The sequence below is a fragment of the Arabidopsis thaliana genome, chromosome 2 (assembly GCF_000001735.4).
Source record: "Arabidopsis thaliana chromosome 2, partial sequence".
NCBI classification, from domain to species: domain Eukaryota; kingdom Viridiplantae; phylum Streptophyta; class Magnoliopsida; order Brassicales; family Brassicaceae; genus Arabidopsis; species Arabidopsis thaliana.
The window spans coordinates 3,185,800-3,211,595 of NC_003071.7; the positions used below are offsets into that span (position 1 = coordinate 3,185,800).

At 30.3% G+C, this 25,796-nt stretch overlaps 1 protein-coding gene, 1 non-coding gene and 3 pseudogenes across 5 annotated transcripts; 2 read left to right on the forward strand and 3 right to left on the reverse strand.

Moving 5' to 3' along the window:
• Positions 1-1,268: 1,268 nt before the first annotated feature.
• Positions 1,269-2,623, forward strand: AT2G07565 (Ycf1 domain protein; the record flags this gene model as incomplete). Its single annotated transcript, NM_001335312.1, has 4 exons — positions 1,269-1,636; positions 2,115-2,157; positions 2,214-2,279; positions 2,316-2,623. Exons 1-4 carry the CDS (start codon positions 1,289-1,291, stop codon positions 2,621-2,623), a joined length of 765 nt encoding a protein of 254 aa, NP_001324502.1. The 5' UTR covers positions 1,269-1,288.
• On the reverse strand, positions 2,597-4,217 carry AT2G07600 (annotated as a pseudogene). Its single transcript has one exon.
• An 8,752-nt stretch (positions 4,218-12,969) lies between these two features.
• AT2G05135 lies at positions 12,970-14,421 on the forward strand. Its single transcript, NR_143719.1, has 2 exons — positions 12,970-13,435; positions 14,338-14,421. It is a non-coding gene; the product is annotated as an uncharacterized misc_RNA (transcript).
• A 245-nt stretch (positions 14,422-14,666) lies between these two features.
• Positions 14,667-21,176, reverse strand: AT2G07620 (annotated as a pseudogene; the record flags this gene model as incomplete). The annotated part of the gene is made up of 1 exon: positions 14,667-21,176.
• Positions 21,177-22,910: 1,734 nt separating this feature from the next.
• Positions 22,911-25,010, reverse strand: AT2G07630 (annotated as a pseudogene; the record flags this gene model as incomplete). Its single annotated transcript has 9 exons — positions 22,911-23,120; positions 23,208-23,240; positions 23,305-23,515; positions 23,599-23,771; positions 23,854-24,071; positions 24,217-24,341; positions 24,421-24,517; positions 24,610-24,874; positions 24,966-25,010.
• Between the last annotated feature and the right edge of the window lie 786 nt (positions 25,011-25,796).

Here is a 25,796-nt window from a genome sequence, read left to right on the forward strand (position 1 = left end):
AAACTCAGCCACAGATGTAAGGTTAAACCATAACTCAATCGTAACATAAAACAAACTTTGCCACATACGCATTGGTAAACCATAACTCAAACACACCATATAACAAATTCAGACACAGATGCATTGATAAACATAAATCAGTCGTGAAACAAACAGTAACTCGGCCATCAAATCGAATAGATCTAACAAATCAGCCATCGTATGTAAATCAGTGACGGCGAAAATCAACCGTAATAATTGTCGATAAAAACCCTCAATATCACAGTTTTCGTAAAACGGTTTCAGTCACGGGAATCACTTGCTGTTGAACTTAGATGTCGAAAAAATCTAATTAAAGTTAGTTTAGACACTTACCGGAACAAGTTCAAATGCGACTTGATAGGGATGTGACTTTACTCGACTTAAAATTCGACACTATCGAAGGATTTTGGCCGAAAGAGATGAGATAAATAGAAAACATTGACAAAATTAGGGTTCCAATTAAGGAATCAAGTCGACGGAACAAGAGAAGAGAGAGCCAGAGAATAGTTCTTTTTTTTTTTTTTTTTTTTTTTGCACGCGGATTAACCGTGTAGAGGGAAAAAGGAAAACTAAAAGGTTTAACGAAATTTTCGGGTAATGACGTGGATTAGGATAATGACGTGGATAATGATTGTTTTTAAATTAAAAAAAAAATATTATTTAGATAAACTAATCAAAGGTGTTAATTGTAATTATACAAATGCTCAAAACATATGAGTAATTTTTTAAAACTCTATGATATTCTAGTAATAAACATACTTTTCTATGATATCTGAGTAATTAATTCACCCATTTTTAATATAAAAATACCAAAAAATTAGTTTTAGATTATAATTCATAAAACCTAATAAGTTTTTAGTTTAAAACTAATATATCATAGTCACAACTCATGACTAATATGAACTACTGAGGAACAATGGGAGATTAGATCGCATAGAGTTCAATTCCCGTTCTCAACCCATGACCAATATGAACTCAAAGTTTCCTTCAAAACCCTCGTTGCTCCGTTCGATGCCTAATTTAATAGGGAACCTCAAAGCGGCTCTATTTCATTCTATTCCATACATATCCCAATTCCATTCATTTAATATCATTTTGGTGTCATTGACATAAGAGATGTAATTTCTAGTCTATCTCTTTATATTTATATATATGAAAAGTTGCAAAATCATCATATAATAATCTAGAAATTGAAATAGAAAAGAAAAAAGAGAGGTTTGTGATGGAATTTCAATCTTTTATAGTAGGTAATCTAGTATCCTTATGCATGAAGATAATAAATTTGGTCGTTGTGGTCGGACTCTATTGTGGATTTATGACCACATTCTACATAGGGCCTTCTTATCTCTTCCTTCTCCGAGCTCGGGTTATGGACGAAGGAGAAGAAGGAACCGAGAAGAAAGTATCAGCAAGAACATGTTTTATTACGGGACAGCTCATGATGTTCATATCAATCTATTATGCGCCTATGCATTTAGCATTGTGTAGACCTTATACAATAACTGTTCTAGCTCTACCGTATCTTTTGTTTCATTTATTATGGAACAATCACAAACATTTTTTTTATTATGGATCTACTACCAGAAATAAAATGTGTAATCTTCGCATTCAATGTGTATTCCTGAATAATCGCATATTTCAATTATTCAACCATTTCATTTTACCAAGTTCATTGTTAGTTGTGGAAGCCCCCTTGCCCATTGGTTGACTAAGGGTTCATTAAGGCTTTTACACCAAGAAGTCTGGGTTCGAGTCTTAGATACTGCGGTTTATTAGCAAATTTGCAGATTAATGGAGACAAGTGTGCAGGAAATCTCCAACGATGTACAATTATAGCGGTTCACCAGGATTCTACACAGATAAGATCATTGAAGGTGTCCATCAAGAGCATGGAGAAAGAGAAGAAGGTGTCGTCTGTCGTGGATCTAATAAGGGAGGAAGGAATTGCCCGTAGTACAATCGTCTATGTAACAGTTTTCATAATTTGCAATAAATAATAAATCTAAGACGGCAAAAATAAGTTTAATGTTAGCTAGATTAGTCAACATTTATATGTTTCGATACAACAACAAGATGTTATTTGTAACAAGTAGTTTCGTTGGTTGGTTAATTGGTCACATTTTATTCCTGCAAAGGGTTTGGATTGGTATTAGTCTCGATACAACAAAATAATTCTATTAGGTCTAATGTAGTTATTAGATCTAATAAGTATAAGTTCTTTGTGTCAGAATTGAGAAATTCTATGGCTCGAATCTTTAGTATTCTCTTACTTATTATCTGTGTCTACTAGTTAGGCAGAATACCATCACCCATTTTTACTAAGAAACTTAAAGGAACCTCAGAAAGGGGTGTGACTAAACAGGAGCAAGAGGTATCCATTGAAGAAACCCCTTTTCCTTCTATTTTTTTGAAAGAAGGGGAAGATCTGGACAAAATCGATAAAATGAAAGAAATCCTAGTGAATGGAAAAGACAAAATTAATAAAGATGATGAATTACACGTTCGAACATACTATAACTATAAAACTGTTTCTGAAAACCAATATGGAAATAAAGAAAATTCGAATTTAGATTTTTTCAAAAAAACAAAAAAGGATCATTAAAAAAATCAATACATAGGACAACTATAAGAACATATAAGAAGAAATGCGACTTCCACCTATATATTTTGTTACTTCTCCTACAAAATATTTTTTAATACCTACTCCATTTGTAATTCCATCAATGATTCTTTTATCAAAAAAAGTCGTTTGTTTTGCTAATCTTCTTATACTTTCAATTAAAGATGTTTTTAAAAAAAGAATCTATGTAACCACGATTATATGACCAATTATATACAAAATTTAATAGTTTTTCCCAATGAATTTGTTTAGGATTTCATTTTGGAAATGAACTTAGTAAGGTTAAATTTAATAAAGATGAATAAAAAGGCTTATATAAACAGTATGCTATAAATATTCCAAAAAGGCTATATATATTGACCGAAAAAGTTGCATTTCTCAAAAGTTCATACCAATCTACAAAATTTTGTGAATTTTTATGCAAAAGGTTTATTGACGGCGTGAAATATTTTGATAATATATCAAAGTCTATTCCTTTTTGATTTAAAGGAATTCCTATGGTTCCAATAAAAAGGTAAATAAAACCAAAATAAGCATAGGAAATAGAACAGTATTGTCTGATTCATGCGGATAATAGAAAGTTCTTGTATTAAGTCCACAAAGAGAGAGTGTTCCTATTAAAATGGCCGTTTTTGTAATCGGGACATGTTTTGTCAAACCACCCATAAGAATCATATTCTGACTTTTATCGGGAGAATATCCAACTATAGCTTCCATTGAATGAATAATGGATCCAAATCTTAAACACAACAAAGCTTTCGAATAAGCATGAGTAATCAATTGAAATAAAGCAGATCGATAAGACCCCATACCTAGAGCTAACATCATATAACCGAGTTGAGACATTGTGAATAGGCTAAACCCGCTTATGTCTTTTTGAACAAGAGCTAAAGTGGCTCCTAAGAGTACTGTTATTATACATATCAAAGATATTATATACATTATAGAACGGATAACAATAAAAAGAGGGAGAAGATGAGCTACAACAAAAATACCCGCTGTTATTAGCAGCATGTATAAGAGACGAAATGGGATTAGGACCCTCCATGGCATCAGGTAACCATACAAGAAGAGGAAATTGTGCGGATTTAGGAATAGGACCTACAAATAAGAGAAATGCAGACAAAGTAAAGAATAAGAGATTTACTCGTAGACAAAGTAAAGAATAAGAGATTTACTCTATTATTTAAAATTAAATTATTGAATATTTCAAACAAATCCTGAGATTCAAAACTGCCCATTATCCAATAAAGACCTAAAATTTCTAATAATAAACCAAAATCTCCTACACGATTAGTTACCAAAGCTTTTCGACAAGCATTCACTGCAATAGGTCGTGTGAACCAAAAACCTATTAATAAATACACAACATTCCAACTAATTCCCCAAGAAAATAAACTTGGAACAAATTAGAACTAGTACCTAACCTAACATTGGAGTATTAAAAAAACCCATATAAGCAAAAAAATATTAGATATCCTTGATCATGCGACATATAATGGTCACTATAAATTTGTAACACCCCAAAATTCAATAAAATTTTGAGAGTATTACTAAAAATAATATAATAAAAATATTAACATTTCATAATGTATAACGTTTAAAAACTCATTAAAACTCCAAATCTCGAAAGCAAAATAATTTAAATGTAAAAAATCTAAGGGGATTTGCAAAAGTACTATTATTTACTACCATTTTGCAACAATACACTTTTCTGTTATCCATTTTTAAAAATACCCCTTCTCTTGAACAAAATGACCAAATTACCCCCATCTAATGAGAACATCTAATTAGAAAATAAAATTTCTCGCCAGATTTTGACTCTCTTGTTTTTTTTGTTGTTTTTTTAGAGACAAAATGTTGAGATTGTAACTAGTATATGATTGTAAAATCGATTAATTTTGGTCAACATTCTAGGTAAGTCAAACCGGATCAGATATTATTGGTTTACTGATCAGTTCAATTAGAGGCGTAGTTTTAAGAACAAATCCGAAAGCATATGTAGTTTTATTGAGATTAAAGTTTTTTGGTGGTTTTTTCAGAGGCACAAAGTTTGGGATGGAATGTTGAGATTGTATCTAGGATAGGATTGAAAATTCAGTCAACCCTATTTTTTTCCTCGACAAAAAGTTTTTTTTCCAGCCAAAAATGCATTTAAAATTCGTGTAACTTTTTTAAGAACCCTTTCAAAACTCGTAGAAAAACCTTGTAAATTTTTTTAAAAGCTATGTAAAGTTGTTAAAAACCCTTATAAATCATTTTAAAACCTTTTAAAATCTTTATAAAGTCCTTAAATATATGTGTAAATAATATAGATCCCCTTCAAAAACCTTTGTACATCATTTTAACACCTTTTACAATGGTTTTAAAAGATTTACAATAGTTTTTAAAGAGTTTTAAAAGAATTAACAAGGATTTTTAAAACCTTTGTAGATCCTTTTAAAATATTTATAAAACTCTTACAAAGTCTTTAAATCATTTTTTTACTCTTAAAAAAGTTTGTAAATATTTTAAAACATTTGTAACTCTTTTTGAACCATTTTAAAATTCTTGTGAAGCCTTACAAAAGGTTTTAAAAAGATTTACAAGAGTTTTTAAACAGTTTTAAAACCCTTGTAAATCCTTTCAAACCCTTGTAAACCATTTTAAAATATTTTAAATACCCTTGTAAACCCTTTTTTAATTTTTGAACCATTTTAAAATCTCTTGTTAACCCTTACAAAAGGTTTTATAAAGACTAGGTGATCACCCGCGCTAAGTCGCGATTTTTTCGGATTTTTTTGTAATGTTTAATTTAAATATAATTTTTATTTATCTAATCATTCACTCATGCAATAAGCAATTACTTTCAGTATTAAAATATTTTTTTTAGCAATAAGCAAATACTTTTAGCATCATACACATAATTCATCAACAACGTTTGTCTTAAACCAATTTAACTGAGGGTAGTGTTGGATTTTAGAAACCTAAGAATTTGATGATGGAGCTCCTTGCGTATTCTTCACCCTCAGTGATTTATTATATAAATATTAATTTAAGAGAATAACTTACTCAAATCATTAAGTAATCCACGACTATTATACACTCATACTTTGAGTTTGAATTACAAAAAAAACATTTCGAGTATGAGAAAACTATCAAAAGGGTTTTCTTGAAAAATCATGTAATATTAAAATAAATTTAGTAATAGTACAATTAAATATGTAAAATTAAATAATAAATATGTCATTAACCTATAAATTAGAAGTTGAAGAGCTTACATTAATTATTTAATAAACACTTGGCAAATGATAAAGTGATGATGTGTCAATCATATGGAGAAAGTTGGCCAACTTTCATATATATGATTTACAAGAGTTTTTAAAGGGTTTTAAAATCCTTGTAAATCCTTGTAAACCTTTTAAAAATCTTTTAAAACACCTTATAAATCTATTTCCCTCCAAAATATTTTTTTTGGCGGAAAAATGTATTTTCGAAAAAAAACTTTGGAGGGAAATATTTTTTCTAAAATTTTTGGCAGGAAAATTATTTCGGAATATTTTAGGTGGGAAGAATCAATATTTATTGGTTGATCCAAACCATATACTAACAGAATATTTACATAATATACTCGATTGGGATGTTGACCCCTATCAAGGTGATAAGGAACTACGGTCCACAACATTAACCAACCTTAATACCACTAACAGACTAACATAATGCTAAATACATCTATTGGCAATGCTAGCCACCATAGATTGCTCAATAGAGCTAGCTAAATCAGAGTCGCATGCTGATACCAGTCTTAACAGAATAACAAATTTCATCATTAGAATCATATTCAGAATAATCACACTAAAACAAATAATTCAAAATTTCTTTCTATTTTCTCTATATATATATTTTTGCAGCACTTTTTTGAAGATAATGTTTGAGATTTGAGCCATCATTTAACAATTAATTTAAATGGATGGATATAACCCGGTTTAACTCTGTTTGGATCTTGGATAACATCTATATTATTAATTGGGAAGCATTATGTGAACTACAACATTGTAAGGGTAGTTTAAAACTAACTAAATGATTTTTTTGCATGGGTAATTTAGTAAATTAACAACTACTCCAACTAAATAAATATCTTGATTTTTGCTTTTTTTAAAAACCGAATTAAATCAATAAATTAATATCTACAGAATAATTGCGGAAATCATTTAAAAACGTTTCCATAACATATCAGGCTATTTTAATTTGAATTATATATACGTAAACTTATTTCTTTTGGTAATATGTTATTAGATAATTCGGAAACTTCAATCTAATTTAATAACAAATTCTCATTTAGTTTAAATTTTATACAATTCCTTAACAAAACTATGTTAATTGTTTCTGATTAGTACACATAAAATTTAATCTATGATTTAGCATATTCAAAAGAGAATTTTTGAATTTTAGATTTGTAATTATCTAGAAAATGGTTTCAGTATATATTTAACATTTTAATTAGAATTTAAATGATATAAACGTTTAAAGTATTTTTTTAAAAACAGGTAATTTTCATTATTTGAAAAATATATCACTAAGCTAAATTTGAATTATATAAAAGAAAATATATTTTTAAACGTATTATAATATTTACAAGCTTTTGAAATATTCATTCTTCTAGATTCGATTATTTCTTTTTTTTTTAAACAGTAAAAGAAAGTTTAAATGCCGATGTTTAAAATTTTTAATGCAAATATTCAAAATGAGAACAATCAGTAATATGATTTTCTTGACAGATCATTAATTGTATTCGAACAATAATGACTACCAGATTTGCGATAATGCATAAGGATAAGTTTAATTGAAAAACATACCAACATCGTTGAGATCTAACTTTAGCTTTTTAAAAAAATATTTTTGTCATCCTAAATTTAAAATATGTAATTCAGATTAGTCAATCCCTTGATTTTTTAATATATTACAATAAGAATATTTTAAAATAATAAAAATAATATTTAATTTTACGGAATGAAGTTATCTGGTGGAACGAGTTTGGGTTGATACTCATACGGGATGATAATCTACGAGTGTAATCTTAGAATTAACAATTTTAAAACAATTATACAATCTTAAACACTAAACAAAAGAAACAATATTTTACAAAACAACTATAACTTAAAATTCGAATTTTTAGTTACAACAAAATTGAACAACGGTGTACCGCAGAGTAAAGTTTACATTATATCATCTAATTGATCAAATTGCAAACAAAAACAATAAATTTGTATATACATCAAACTAACAAAAATACACAAATTTTCTAAATATCTCTATATTATTTCGCAAATCGAAACAAATCTAACATTCGATTTACTATGCAAAACACAAATGAAATATAAATAATATAAATTAATAAAAAAATAGTTATAGTATCATAAATAACACTATACACTTTTCTATGCACATTATAATTTATACACTACAGTATCTTTCACTAAAAATGTATTCCAATACATTTTTTAAAATATGAAACCTCGCATGTATGTGCGGGTCAGAATCATATCTATACTATTAACAAAAATTCTTTCTAATGCCTTTTTCACACTACCCCTTTTCAATTCTACCATTTTCTATTTACCATTTTTATTTATACCCTATTTAAATTTTTAATGACCATTTTACCCCTATTTGTAAATTGATTTAGGTTAACAAAATGAAATATTAATATTTTTTGCCTAAATTATTCCAAAATAAAATTTCCCGCCAAAATTTTCGAAAAAAAAATTTCCAGCCAAATTTTTTTTTCAAAAACATTTTTCCCGCCAAAATATTTCCCGCCAAAAAAAAATTTAGAAAACACTTTTCCCGTAAATTTTCTTTTTGGCGGGAACTAGATTTACAAGGAATTTTAAAAGGGTTTTAAAATATTTTAAAAGATTTACAAGAGATTTTAAAAGGGTTTAAAAGATTTACAAGAGAATTTAAAAGGGTTTTAAAAGATTTACAAGGGATTTGAGAGGGCTTTAAAAGACTTACAAGAGTTTTTTAAAGATTTTTAAAGGGTTTAAAAGTGTTTTAAAAGATTTACCAAGAATTTTAAAGGGTTTTAAAAGATGTACAAGAGTTTTTAAAAGATTTTAAAAGAAATTATAAGAAAACCCTTTAAAAACTCTTGTAAATCTTTACAAAATTGTTCAAAAAGAGTTGTAAATGTTTTAAATACTTACAATTTTTTTTCTAAGAGTTAAAAAATGCTTCTGAAGACTTTATAAGAGTTTTAAAACGATTTACAAAGGTTTAAAATCTTTGTAAATCCTTTTAAAACTCTTTAAAAACTCTTGTAAATCATGTTTTACCCTTTTATAAGCTTTTAACATCCTTGTAAATCATTCTTTACAACTTACTTATATTTTAAAAACGATTGTAAACCATTCAAACCTTTTTTTAAATCCCTTGTAAATCATTATTTGACACTTACTTATGCTTTTAAAATCCCTTGTAAATCATTCAATACCACTTACTTATGCTTTAAAACGATTGTAAACCATACAAACACTTTTAAAATCCCTTGTAAATCATTCTATGTCACTTACTTATGCTTTAAAAACGATTGTAAATCATGTTTTACCCTTTTATAAGCTTTTAAAATCCTTTGTAAATCATTCTAATACCACTTACTTATACTTAAAAAAACATTGTAAACCATGCTAACCCTTTTTAAGAATCCTTGTAAATCATTCTATGCCACTTACTTATGCTTTAAAAACGATTGTAAATCATGTTTTACCCTTTTATAAGCTTTTAAAATCCCTTGTAAATCATTCAATGCCACTTACTTATGCTAAAAAACGATTGTAAACCATGCTAACCCTTTTTAAATCCTTTGTAAATCATTTTATGCCACTTACTTATGCTTTAAAACGATTGTAAATCATGTTTTACCCTTTTATAAGCTTTTAAAATCCCTTATAAATCATTCAATGCCACTTACTTATGCTCAAAAAACGATTGTAAATCTTGTAAAACTATTATAAAAAGTCTTAAAATGATTTACAAAGGTTTAAAAAGGGGTTTTAAAGTATTTACCTATGTTTTTAAAGACTTTAGAAAGATTTTAAGAAGTTTTAAAATGATTTACAAGAGTTTTTAGCAACTACCAAAGCTTTTAAAAAACTTTACAAGTTTTTTTAAAAGAGTTTTTAAAAAATTTACAAGGATTTTTAAAAGCATTTTTTGGCTGGAAAAAAAATATTTACGAGAAAAAATTTTGGCGGGAAATTATTTTTTGGCGGAAAAAATACACAAATGTTTATAAATTTGTATATACATCAAACTAACAAAAATACACAAATTTTCTAAATATCTCTATATTATTCCGCAAATCGAAACAAATTTAACATTCGATTTACTATGCAAAATACAAATAAAATAGAAATAATATAAATTAATTAACAAAATTAGTTGTTGTATCATAAATAACATTACACACTTTTCTATGCACATTATAATTTATACACTATAATATCTTTCACTAAAAATGTATTCCAATACATTTCTTAAATATGAAATCCCTTACGTATGCGCGGATCAGAATCTAGTTAATTCTTAAAAAAGTTACCATTTTCTAATAAAAAATAATGAAAAACGAAATTTATTATTTCGTTACCATAGTTAATATAAATATAATATCTGTAAACTAACCATATTTGTTATTTACCTTATCTAATTTCCTAAAACATCTCAACCTAATTGAAACATAAATATATGATTCTTCTTTTACTTTTATTTAATCTTATACTTTATTTATTTTGAATTTATATAAAATATATATACATTATAAAATATTATACTTTTTTATGTATATGATGTAATTTAAATTTTTAAAAATGGACATATATTATTTAATCGATGAATAAATAATGTGCACAATGTCCCACATCGCTTAGAAAAATTGGGCAATGGTTCAGAGCCATCCTATAAAAAGAACCAAAATGATTCCGATTACGAATGAGCAGGAAGCTTGATTTATCAGGCGTCCAAAATTAAAATGATTATCCGGTTTACTCGGGTTCTTTATTTGAAAGAATTGAAATTTTAAAAAGTTTAAAAAAATTAGAAATATTTTAACTTTATCAAAAGTTATATATTATAATTTTCAAAACTTTTTATAATTTTAAAGCTTATGAAGTTTAAAAATTATAAATTGAATTTTACAAGAAATTTAAATATTATAAATATATATAAAAGATATTAATACAGGACGATATAGTACGGGAGAAATCCTAATACAACAATCAAACTTCAATTTATGAAGTTTGGGTCGATATTATATATTTTTTTCAAGTTTCAAATTTTAAACATATTTTAAATTTATAAGAAAATGAAAAAATTATGTTTAATTTCACGGGACAAGATTATATGGTGGGACGGATTTGGGTGGATAATAATATGGGATGGTATATTACGATTGTACAATGTCCCACATTGCTTACAAAAATTGGACAATGGTTCAGAGCCATACTATAAAAAAGACCAAAATGATTTCGATTATGAATGAGCCAGAAGCTTGATTTATCAGGCGTCCAAAATTAAAACCGTTATCCGGTTTACTTGGGTTCTTTATTTTAAAGAATTGAAACTCTTAAAAGTTTCAAAAAATTAGAAATTGAATTTTACAAGAAATTTAAACATTATAAATATATATAAAAGATATTAATACAGAACGGTAGACTACAGGAGAAATCCTAGATATAACAATCAAAATTTAATGATGAAGTTTGAGTCGATATTAATTTCTTTTTAAGTTTCAAATTTTATAAATATTTGAAATTTATAAGAAAATGACAAAATTATGTTGAATTTCTCAAGACGGGGTTATATGGTGGGACGGATTTGGGTGGATAATAACATGAGATGGTACATTACGGAGAAAACCCTAGAATTAACAATCATAATATACTTACTAGGATTTAACCCGCGGTTTCCCGCGGGATAGAGTTTATATAGTTTTTAATCAAGTAAACTATTGTATGTTATATCACAAAATATTAACATATATTTATTTTGTAAAGACTTGTATAAATAATTATTGGAAATTTTTATTAGTATGGAGACTATTTAGAGATTAGAAGAATATGTTTTATTGTGTTTAAAATTGTGTATAAATTACTTAATGTGTATTTGATATAAGTAAAATAGTTACAAAAATATAATATAACTAGATTTTAACCCGTGGTGTACCGCAGAAACAATTTATCTTTTCAAAGTTAGTATAATTTTTTTTTTCAAATTGTATCTATCTATAATATATTTTTATTTTATAGTTTACAATTGTTATTAAGTAACGTCCTGCCAAACCCGTCCCGCCAAACCCGTCCCGTAAAAAAACCATTTATTTATATTAATGTTGATCTTATTTATGATATGTTTATAAATCATTGTCTATATATTTTTGTCGATGCGGGACGTTGAACCCACACATTTTTTGCCAATTGGTTAATATATATTCATTTTTAAAATTTTGAATCATAAAATATGACGGAAAAAATTAAGATTTTTTTAAACTCTACATATTATATAATGATGTTACAAATTGTGATATATTAAATTTTTTATAAGTTTAAATATTAATAATGTTTTATAAATTTTAAATATATAAATAATAATATTTAAAAAATTAATATGTTTGCTTATAAGGTAATGACATAATAACTCTAAAAGAAAGGATTTAGAAGATTTAAATCTTTAATTAAATATTTTCATTAATAAATAATTAATGTCAGTGACATGATATTGTAAATAAGTTCAAATACAAAATTTATTTATTTAAACAAAAAACGTTTAGTAAGAATAATATTTATTTAACAAAAAACTTTGTTTTAAAATATTGTTAACAAATATGTTTATGCTAATTTTAAGGAATTGATTTGAAGTTTGTTGGGATTAAATTTGATTGATAATGTGATTGACAATTTAAATAAAGAATTTAAAGTAAAATTAATTATTTTACAAATTTTTTTTAATGTTAATGGCATTAGATCGTAAATAAGTCCAAGTCCAGGATTTATTTGCTAAAATGGCTGCAAAAATGTATATATAGATGGTAGATGGTGTAATTATTCCGTTGATTATAAGAGTTGTAAAAACCATATGTAGTATGATATATTTTTTATTTTATGTAGTATGATATATTTTTTATTTTTGCCATAACAAAGACAATAATATTTATCAGGAGTTGTCTTTAAAGAACATGTTAATAAAACAGGTATAATTTTTTTTTGTTCTTTCGGGATTTTGATTTTACACACAAACGAATAAACCAAAAAAAGAGATGAGAACAGATTCTTTTTCACCACTAATCTCCTTCTTCCTCCTCCTCCTCTTTCCTTCTTCATCCTCCTCCTCTCTACGTGACTGTCGTGTTCTCTAATCAATGGAGGCTCCAACGCCTCTCCTCCTTCTCTTCCTCCTCACAAACACCACCTTCTTCACCACATCCGTAGCTGACGACGGAAGAGCAATGCTCACTTTAGCTAAATCATTCAATCCATTATCGTCAGATTGATCTTCCACCACCGATTTTTGCAATTGGTTTGGCGTATACCAGCATTCGTGTCTTCCAAAAATGTAAGTCACCAGCGATTGCCCACATTACAAATCTCTGTTCAACTTCCAATGATTTTTTTACAAAAATCTCTTGAGCTACAATGGGTGCATGACAATGTTGAAGCCGATAGAATCAGAGCATTTGAGAGAATACAGACATCTCTGGTTGAATTGATTGCTGATTACTACAAAACAATCGACACTTTCTCTAACATTATCAAAGTTCAGGTAATTTTGAATCTTCTTCACAAATTTCTTAGGTTATGGTTTTGGTATGGCAATGGTTTATGTGTTTTCCAATCAGTTACTTCAATTGACAAAAATCTTGACGGTATTCTAGATATTAGTTTGATTGAATCGGTGAATACCCTTTACTAAAACTAAGAAATTTATACTTGCAAAGCTCCTAGTTTGGTTTTGTCTCATTAGTCTAACCAAATAGTTATGTGAATATATGAAAGAGCTTGACTTTATTCATTTTTTGATTAAAATTAGTGCTGAGGTTACTCGTATTTTGCTGATTACTACAAAACCATCCGAAATTTCTCTTATAGTATCAAAGTTCAGGTATTTTTCAATCTTCTGGAAAATATATATTTGGTTATGGTTTTGGTATTGTAATAGTTTATGAGTTTTCCAATCCGTTCATCAAGATTGACAATACACATGACTTCTTAGATTTTAGTTTGATTGAGTTGGTTATTACCCTTAGCACTAATTTCGAAATTTATATGTTGCAAAGCTCGTAGTTTGGTTTCCTCTTTGTACTGCTTTATCTCGTTTAGAGTAGCTAAGAAAGAGATAGACTTTAGCCAGTTAATTGTCTTATAACATTGCTAGTTAATTGTTTTTCACGATTTATGTGCAGAAATAAGCTGTGATACGGCACCTTTAAATGCGAACAAACACATTTCAATTGACTCGGGAACATGCATGTTTCTTATTTGTTTCTACCCTTATAGGAGAGAGCTAAACCAATGAATTGATTCACATATTTTTAATTTAGCAGCTGTCATTAATACAAACAATCTTATAAAGTCATGTCTTATTTGCAACTCTTTTTAATGATTCCATATAGGAATGGTATAAGGCAATTGACATGATGAATTGGTTTATATATTATATCATAGGTACCTGAGATTTGTTGTTCATAGGTGTTCATACATCTCAGTGGCGTTTAAGTGTACAAATCGTCGACAACCAAATCAATACTCATATATATAAGGTTAGTTACACATCAGCTTTCAATCAAGTTTATACACCATGTTTTTCGTTGGTAGATTTGGTTGACTGAAGGTATAATTGAATAAAGCTTTCTTGTTTTTAGCGTTAATGGAAATAGATGATTTATGCTGTCTAGAAATGAAATCTGTTTTACGATTGTCTAGAAATAAAAACATTGTTGTTTGAAACAACAATACAAAACATCATATGAATAACCAAAGCAATGAAACGAATTCCTAACCCCTTAGGTTCTGAAAGATCTCTTTGAAAACAACATTCATTGTTTGACTCTGCGTGTTTCCTTCTTTATCCACAATGAGCACTTTCAATCCTTTTTTGGAAGTGACTCTTGATAAGGCAACATATAGCTGGCCATGAGAAAATACTGGCCTAGGAAGATAAATTTCAACTTCTTTGAGTGATTGTCCTTGGCTTTTCTTTATTCTCATAGCAAAAGCCACAGCTATTGGAAACTGCCTTCTCCTCATCCGGAAAGGCAATTTTGTATCTGAAGGTGATATCTGTGCTTTTATGATTATCACTTTGTCTCTGACTCTATCTCCAGTAATAACTCTAGCTTCTAGTATATGATTACCCATCTGCGTTACCTGCAATCTAGTACCATTACATAGCCCACCTTTTGGATCAATATTCTTTAGTAACATAACCGGTGTACCAATCTTCAGAGTGAGATTGTGATTTGACAAACCAGAAAGCTTTATACTATTGAGGAAATAAGGTGTGAAGACGGGATTGTTCAATGACGCTGGATCTTGAGGATCAATACTATCCGCACTTAAATAAGTAATTGATTCACGTGTTTGAAAACAATTGTTAGAATTCTTACAACAAAATAGTCTTAGTCCACGGCAATTTTAAACTTAGCTTACCATTAAGTTTCTCGAGCATGATGACAATATAGCTCTCTCTTGGAAAAATTTAGGATCATTATTAGGCTGCGACAAATCGAGGTATCCAAAATGCTTTGGTAATAGCTTCAATAGGATCATTGGCATCTTTAATAAGTAACTCTTCAGGAATATCGATGAGAACTTCACCATCATTTTGGCTCTGAAACTCTTCCATCACCAACGGCAAGGAGCCAGTTAGAGAATTCTTATATTTTCTCTCCCTTATCTTTATCCAAATCATTAGACATAAGACTCATATTCTTTGTCAAAGTGAGGACATTGCAATGTTCCCAAAGATAAGATGAATTTAAAGCAGCTAAAACGATCTCTGCCCTACCAGCACCATGTATCACATGAAGTACTTGTCTGAAATCCCCTCCGAAAACAACAACCTTCCCACCAAATGGCTTTCCATCAACATTTCCAATAACATCATTTAGACTTCTATCCAATGATACAAAACAGTAACGACTCATCATAGGAGCTTCATCCCATATGATGAGAGATGCTTCCTTTAGCATATTAGCAAGGTCTGAATTAGGTACTATATGACAGGTTGTGAAATCATCAGGATTAATAGGTATACCAAACCTAGAATGAGCAGTTCTCCCACCTTGTAACAACAAAAAAGCAATTCCGCTAGAAGCGACATTAACAGAAATTAAACCTTTCATTCTAACTGCAGCAGATAGAGTTTTCCACATGAAAGTTTTACCGGTTCCTCCAAAACCGTAAACAAAAAAAATTCCACCACTGTTTTCTAAAACAGCTTTCATGATCTCATCATAAATCTCTTTTTGCTCAGAAGTCATCTTATTAAACCAGTCATCATGATCTTCTTTCAGTTTTTCCACGTTATAATTTTTCTCTTCTGTAATGAAACGGTTTGAATGATCGGTACCTTCTTTAGTAGGTTTAGGCATGTGTTTAAAGTCTTCTAGAGTACTTCCATTACACAACAACATATCTTCTATCTCTAAAAGAGCATAATTTATTTTCTCAGCATCACTTAGTACTAACCTTGAAAATAGAGAAGAAGATAATTTAATTATAACAGAAAAATAAAGCAACGAACTATACAAAATAAATGTATCTCAACGAACCTGGATTGTCGGACTGCTTTCTTTTCTTTGTTTCAATGTCTTCGATTAAAATTCCACAACATTTTCCCACACATACTCTGGTCTAGCAAGACATTTATCCAGAAGCAACATAGAAAATAAATTCTGAAGATGATCCCCAAAAAAAAAAATTTCCTTCGACTATAGTATCAATATATGCTTGATCGTCTGTGAGAATATCACGTGCAAAACATGCAAAAACATCTTTGTATGTCTGTCCACGTGCCAAACATGCAAAAATTTCCTTCGACTATAGTATCAATATATCAATATTTCCTTGTATGTCTCATACACAACATCTTTGTATGTTCTGATATCTTCATCACTCTTTGGACCACATACTATCCCAAGAAGTATCTTCATGTAATATTCTGGTTCCATCTTTATGGAGGCGTAGTTCATTCTTCCTATATAGAAACCTCTTTCCCTAAGCTTCCACTGCTTATTCTGTCCATCCCATGTGAAATATGGAGGAATCTCTGTGTAAATGAACTGTCTAGCAAACTCACACTCTTGATTCAGTTTCAGAAAACCAATAAACATAAAATCTTCGTTTGCTTTTTTTTCTGAAAGTTCATCTATATTCTGAGTGTCTTCAAAACATAGTGGTTGTTTTCCTGGTAGATGATATGAAAGCTTCATTACAGGTGTAGTTCTATACTGAATGGGAAATTTGAATATCCTCCAAACTGCTTCAGAAGCTGACACATATCTATTTAGTAAGAAAAATATTAGTAAAATTGTAGACGAAAACAAATATAGATAGATATATTCCAAGTAAAAAAGTATATCATACCTGCAATCGAAGTAATCTTTGATTTCTTTATCGTCGTCTATGACGGCTACCAAAAGCTTCTGAGAACCTGAAAACAAAACCCTAAAACTGATTTAAACCCCAAATAGAAACTCAAACAAGAAAAATTGGACATGCAATCCCTAAATCGATTAGAAAAGGCACATAACCTTCTCAAATAAGAAACAGATATGTGACTGAGAAGCTGAGGAGTAGCGAGAGTCGTCGAGAGAGATTGAACAAAACTCTGTAGCTGTGTTGAGCAAGAACACGAACACAAAGAGAGACAGAGAGAAGAAGAATCGATTAGAGCAGAACACGAATAGGGAAGAACACGAACCGAGAGGAAGAGAAAGAGTCGAATAGTGTTTTTTCACTTAGAATTTTTTAAGGCTAATTTTTTTGTTTCGGCAGGCAACAAAAATTAATCCGCGCTATTACATTAGGTAGCGTTTAATTAATGGTAATGCTATAGAACAATAACCCTAAATCCAAAAACATGACCCGCGTCATTTTTTATTTCCCGAGTACGAGATTATAGCGTTTTGAAATTACCAAACGCTATAAAAGTTTAGCTGGGTTATAAATTATAGCAGAACATGGTTAACTGCTATATTATAGTGCTATAAATACTCAATATTCTTGTAGTGTCTTTACTTTTTTCTTTGCTGCGAGTTTCTGAGCCAGTCTACATATTAGAAGTCTTGTCCTTAGGTTCAACAACTATAGCTACACGATCTTGTCCTTTATTAATGTACTTAAATAAGTATTTGATAGAACCGGATTGCTTACACCACTCAACGTTTATGTGAGCCCTATAACGCAATGATAACATACGATTATAAGGAACAACATAAGTGTTGTCACACTTAATACCCCCTTTTTCAACAAAATGTTCAGATTCTCGCCTTCTATATATTGGATACCCGTCTTTACCAACTGTTGTTTGCTCAACCAGTTTCTTAGGAAAAAACTTGGAACACTTACCATCAACAATACATGGTGACTCTTTGTTGGCAGCACCACATGGACCATGTATCATACAATCATTCACAACTTCATATAACTTAGGGTCCTTAGCTTTATCTGGAATCTCAGCAGATAGGATGTTGTCAATATCATCAGATGTTGGGAATTTGCAACTTTTATCCATGAATAAGAGTATATGAGCATGTGGTAGTCCTCTCTTCTGAAACTCCACTGTGTACATAGCTGCATATTAAAAACGATTTTAAACTCTCTTCATTCTAGTAACAGGGAATCAAATAAACAGAATCTAAACTTATGAAGAAGATGATAGAATTAATTACCATTACAGTTTTGCCTAGAAGATGGTCTTCTGTTAAATCTTTCATAAGAGAGTCAAGTTTCATCTTGAATATCCAACACACAACATCTGGTCTATCTTCAGCATTAAGTTTACGCTCTTTACAGTAACTAGTTATCTCTGGCAACTTGGGGTTACATGTAAATGTAATAAACAGGTTTGGGAAACCATACATTTTACATATAGCCATAGCATCATAGTAAGAGTTCAACATATGGCGAGGTCCACCAGTAAAAGATTGTGGAATTCGGATTGATTTCCCTTGTTCACTCATGTTTGTGTTTCCAGCTTCTCTCGCAGCCTTAACGGTATCATAATTCTTACATCTGAGATTAGACTGGTTAAACTTAATATAGGCCAGCCTATTGCTTTCTATTGTTGTGTATCCATCTACCAAGAATTGTTGGAACAAACGCTTCGAACGTAGTAGGGTCTAAGCTTCATCAGTTCTCTCTTGTATTCTAAAAGCATACCATTGCCTCATACTTATACACTTGTTTGCTTGTTTTCCTGTTCTACCTGTATATCCCTTCTGTATTCCTGGTCTAAAATCATCTTCACCATAATTAAAAATAAGAGGATATTGCATTGGGACATAAGAAGGATGAACTTTGCTTATTCTTGATAGTTGTCCTGTTTTCTTATCTTGAACGATAATATCACGTGTATGCATTTTAGGACGAAAGTCTCCAGGAATTAAAGCTGCAACTTCAGACGTTCTAGGGTTACAATAGGTTCTGCCATCTTTTCCTACCCTATCACTAACAATTTGCATATAAAATGGTTCCCCATTATTACTATCCAACTTATATTTTGCTAGCCTGAAATTTTCAATGTATGGATTGCAAGCATCCAACATTCTGATGAGCTTTTCAATGAGATCCTTTCTCACTTGATTTTTGAATGTTGCTTTCTTCGGATTCTTTCCCTTGCTAAACACAGAATTGTTAAGAAATCATATTAGTGAAAATACCATAAACTTCAATACACAACGAACAATAAAATGTAAGAATAGAAAATATAAAAAGTACCTCATCACAGTAGATCTGTTTTCCACTTCATTCCCAGTATCAACAATATAAAGCTGTGAGAATTTAGCATAATCTCCTTCACCAGGTAACATACTACCAATCAAATGATAATTGGCTCCATGTAGCTGAAACTGGTTAGGACCTTTTCCCTGTGGATTAGATCTATCAACTTTACCACCAAGGGAAGTCATACTGAATAGCATGTTGTATGCTCGGATATTCTCACGGAAATGCCTTCTTAGTGCATCATCACAACTTAACAATTCTCTTATAAGCTCAGGTGATTCTGTAAGAAATGGCAATTTAACTGATCCCTGAAGACAACATAGAGAGAATTTTGGTTTCTTGCTTTTCCTTCTTTTGTTGACTCGCTCATCATACCAACTCATAGCACCACAGTATTGACATTTCCATTTTGGATCACCGTGATCTAAATAAGGAATGTCAATGAGAGGATCTGCAAAAAAAAAAAAACAAATCAAATTCGATTTTAAAAATGTTATTCATATGTTCGTTCTAAAACTAAAAATAATTAAACGATCATACAAACCTGTTTTCCTTTTCCTGTGGATAGGTGCTCCTCTAGTATATCTACTTCGCTTAGGACTTATATCTTTTCTACCTTTAATACACGGTGCCCTTTGATTCTGTGGATGCATTGTTTCATGTGTTTCAACAGAGGTTTCAGTTTCATATCCAGAACTGCTATCAGAAGCCAAATCTTCTTGACTACTAACATCATATTCCTGTTCGAGATCAGAAATATCTTCTTCTGTTTGACAACAATATGTTATTAGTCAAAATCGAATTCATATTTCAAAGAACAAATCTATAAATCACGATTATTACCATCTAAAGGGATTGACTCAAACAGATTTACACGACAGTCATCCAAATCTTTAGTCTTTTTAGTTTTTCTTTGTTTATCCGGCTGTTGTGAATTTTTGACTGTTGAACGTTCAGGAAAATGAATAACTTAGGTCTGCAATCATATGAATATTGATAGAATACAATCATTATTATTTTCGTGATGGTGGATAATTGTATACTCACGGTTTGGTGTGACATTTTCTTTGTTTTGTGTAGAATACTGAATTCTGCTTTTAAGTGGCTCACCTCGTCGTCTTCTATCAGGTTGGTTTGATATGTCTCCTAGAACCCTTTTCTTAGTTCTATTAGTATTTGAATTCAATTTCAGTGTATCAAGTTTAGAAACCTGATTAATGGAATCTAACAAAAAAAGAACATAGATTTAGAGTGTAATTACATATTAGAATTAAGATGAATAAAAGCTCAAAGTCAGAAACTATAGCAAACAGAAACTCACGTTTAGTAGATTCTCTTCTTATGTCGGATAAGAAGGTTTGTGAACCAAGTTCAGAATAAGATTGGCTTATTCTGACAGTCTTTATATTTGGATGATTTTCTGTTGCACTGTATGCTGAAAACAGAATATAAGTAATTATGTTAGAATGAAAAACAATAGTATCTAAACAAAACTCATATACAAAAATTGGGTGTAGACAAATAATGCTCACATTTGATTGTTTCTGATCTGATTGAAGTTAGAAAATCGTTGCTGCCAAGTATTGAAGTTGACTGTTTAATTGGTATATCAGATAATATTGATCCATCAGTTGTTAAACATTCAAGAGGTTCTACATACATTTATAAGGATCGTTTTGAGCATAAGTTATGTTTTAACCAATAAAACATTGTAAAAATAGTATGTCGATCAACATACCAGAAGAATTTATATATTCCTGGCATTGAGAGACATTAGATGGCGTAATTGGCACAGAGCATAAAGAATATGGTTCTTGAGAAGACAATGATTGTCTAACACAAACAGGTGTTAGATATGAGTTCTCATCAATTGAGCCTGAAAAAATTAAGAGAAGCCACAAACAACATTGATGAAAATATCGAAAGTCAATATTATATAGAACTATATTTTAGCCTCTTCGAGAGAGAATGATTTACCTATATCAGTCACTGATAGATTTTTAGCTAAAGGAGAAAGAGACCCTTCTAAAACCACAGAAGTAGATTTTGTTATGTTTGATATGGACCGCGGGCATAAAGAGTATTGTTCTTGCGAAGACAATGATTGTCTAACACAAACAGGTGTTAGATAGGTGTTCTCATCAACTGAACATTTGGAAAAAAAACATATAAGCCATTTTGTACATATAACAAAGTAGTGAAGTCTTAACTACATGGATAAATCAATTAGCATACTGTAGAATATAATGATATACATGTATAAGATTGTGCTGGAATTTTTCATGTAGGACAAAGAGACTCTTCTAAAACCATAGGCTTGGATTTTGTTATGTCCGTAATTAACCGAGCAAATATTGATTTCAGTGGAATAACAAACCCATTTCCAGATGATTTAGCTTTGTGGTGACTATAGAAACTGTTTTTGCTCGATGAACACTTCCTCTTAGCAAATGGAGTGGTGTGGTTTTCACCTTTATCAACCAAGGCACTTCTTAACTTCATTAAGCTATTGTTTGTATAACGATAGAACTATAATTTTCTAACTAATAGAGTTTAAAATAAAACTTAGCGATGACTTGAAGATTATATAATCTTTTGTTAAGATATCTAATTAATATGATTGCAATTATATATTATTGTTATATTGATTGCCAAATCAGAATATTATTGTTAAGTATCTATTATATTCTCTGCATCTAATAATGATGTTGTTGTTTTTTTAATTTCAGGTTAATGCTTAGTCTACAATCTAATCAAGATTGCAATCTGACGACTGAGGAACGATTATAAAGGTTAGTTCCTCATCTTCATCCAATCTTTATTAGTTGCTGTAGAGAATCTAGAGCTATTAACAACAACTCTATACCGTATGCAAATTTAGATTTATAACGCATTTTCTATAAACTTTGCCAATAACATCAAACTTTGTTAACTCAAAGGGTCATGCTGCCAATTACTAAAATTGCAACAGAGACAATTGATTCCTCTTCTGAGAGAGATTGTTGTTTTAGAACAGAACGACACATCTTCATTTGTTTAGATAATGAAAGGTGATAAGAGTTTAGTATTCAATGATTTTGAGGAACTAAGAAGATTAAAAACCAAATGGAAAACCAATTATCATTTAAAAAACAGAAACAAATGTGGAAACAGTAAAGAAAAACCACTTATTAAAACTAAAACAACAAAGCAGAAGCAAATGCAACATGAATACTACTTTTATGTTTACTCCATCGGCTTCACATTAACTCCATTAACTTCATCTGCGTACTCCCTCTTCTGCTTCCCATTCAGAAATTGAGCTTCTCACCAACGACTTTAGCTTCATTATTCTTTTCAACCATCTCCTGTTTTATCTTCACAATCTTGATTGAGTCAAGGCACAGCTTCTTAGTTGTTGAAAAATTATCAGCAGGTGAAATGGAAGTGTCACTACTCCTCTTTGAAGATGGAGTTGTAGCCTCAGAAGGCTCTTCAGAGTAGGTTAGCATGAGGCTACACTGAGTCTATAAGTAGAGTGATATTAGTGAGTTTTCTTACCAATTAGTGGCTTTATGAAGAAACAAACAATTTAAAATAATCCATACCTGATCAATTGAATCATGCATCTGGTATCTCTTCTTCCCCAAGACCATCATAAGCAAGAATTCTAGATACCTTATAAGTATCGAGTTCATTCCACACATTCTCATTCTCAACACAGACCAGATACTGATAAGTTTTACCGATAAGATTCTTGATTGAATCTGGAAGGATGTCTGGGTCCTCAATCTCATCGAAAGATCCATCAAGGAGGTTATTTGCTGGACAACCAACAATCTCAGAAGACATTGCATCAAAAAGCATCAGCTTCATCTCACCACTTGAATCCATCACTTTAACATGTAGCTTGTACCTGTATAGGTCACAATATTTAATCCAATAAGCCACAGACAAAAATCTTTCTATTTTTCATTAAATCAAGATTATGAGACATACCTTGCAAGCACATTGGTGATTGGTGCTCGGCAAGTTTCACACCATAACTGTGCTTTCAAGGAAGTCATGACTACCTTAGTCACTTTCTTATTGCACTTCTTGCAGACAATATAGTACCAAGACCAATCCCTGTCAATGTCATAAATTGTACAGAGAACCTTGACCCTACCAACCTGAGATTAGACAATTATAAGCACGATTAAAAACTATGATAAGTCTAAACCAACGTCAATAGATAAAGAAACAGGATATTACATCAAACATCTCAGAGACTTCTTTGATGGTCTTTTTAGCAAACTGAAGATAGAAATCCCCAGTAGGAAACTCATCAATTTTCGACTTTGGTTTAGACTCAATGAGAGTAAGAGCAAGACAATCTTTTGGTAAAGCGTCTTTAAATTCCAGAATCTCAGGGAGATCAGGATTGATCAAGATCTGAGATGTATTGAAAGCATTGGAGATACTCCTAACATCTACAAAACAAAACAAAAGGATCCATTTCATTAAATCCGTAAACAAATATATATATATATATATATATATATATATATATATATAAACTTTCACGATATAGTCAATTTAGCCAACATATACATTCTATATAACTTCCTATATAACCTTTGTAAGTCTTGAGCTTGGCAAATCTGACCAAACATATGATCATTTCACCATTAGCAGCTTCACAGGCAGTGAAAACTTGTTCAGCAAATGAACCCCAGAGAGTACATGGTAACCTTTCATCCCTAAATTAATAATAGAATTATTAGAAAAAATTCAAACTTAATATTTTGTATTCTATTACTCATATCCAAGTAAACTTACTTTTGATCCCTCAGTTCGAAATCAATCTTCTTTGTTGGTTGATTGTGGACATCAATAGTCTCCATTTCACCAACATTCACTATCTGACCAACCACATCTAATACAAAAACGAATCACAGATTCAAAAAAACGTAATGGCTATAAAGTTTCTTATTTAAATGGAAACGAAATAAGAAGCAAAAAACATACCAATCAGGTAGTTTTGGTTGAGACCACCATTTAAAACATCATTGAAAGCAGTCAAGGACAGAAAATAAGAATCTGACAATGGATCGATTCTCACAACACGGGTTTGAGCCATGAATCCCATTTTGTAACGATGATCAGTTGCTTTGAATTGACCTGTTGCATAGGTCAATCCAAAGTTTTCAATAGCCCTCCACTCTCCTGGAACAATGAGCCTCTCGAACCTGTTCAAATGCTCTCTCTTAACTGAGGCATGGATCTTCTTTCCCTTACATTAAAAAGCATAAAATATTAGTATAGAATAAACGTTTTTATTTGGGAATATTGTCAATTTATGTAGAAATAACATGAATACTTACTCTCACATCAGAGAGAACCATGTCGAAAGTCTCACCAAACTTCATTGTTAACGTTTTCCAGGTATGAAGAACACAGACTTAAACTCTCCAAGACGTTTTGTAGGGCTTGATGTCATCAAGGTAAGCAATTGCTTGAGCCATTGTTTTGATTTAGTTGCTAGAAAATGCGGTATTTGAGTGATGAATTGTGATGAGAATGGCTTTGATATATATAGTGGTGAAGGAGGCTAAGGTTGCTGGATCCAATATTTCAAAAATATTCGTCAGTATCTTGGAGTATAAGTTGCAAATCAAAGATCGGATAATGACTAATGATTCGAAATTGGTTTAGTTCATAATAATTGGCCATCTATAGATAAGTGGTTAATATTGTTTAGTTGATTAAGGTTATTTCTAGATTTAACAGTATAAGTTTATATGATTTTCTAGTTTATGGAATGTATTATCGTCAATGAGGAGTTAGAATAAACGAATATGCTCGTTTATGTGGATTTATACTGATTATTGAGGAGAATGAATATATGATTGAAGATTATAACAATCGTAATTGAATATGCAGAAGATTTTGAAGGAATATGCGTGTATCACTTCCACAAATATTGTTGAGATATAGAAATAAACGTGTTCCGTGAAAGATTTTGACTAAGATTGCATTTTTGATGGTCCACCGAATATATAGGTTTTGTTGTGATCAAAAGCCCATTAAACATAACACACCCTACTTAATAAAAAGCGGATCCTTTTTACTTATGTTTTTGGCTTGGACAATTTTACCCTTTAGCATGAAGAACAAAATCCAAAATTGAAATCAAAATTGAGGACAAATTCGAC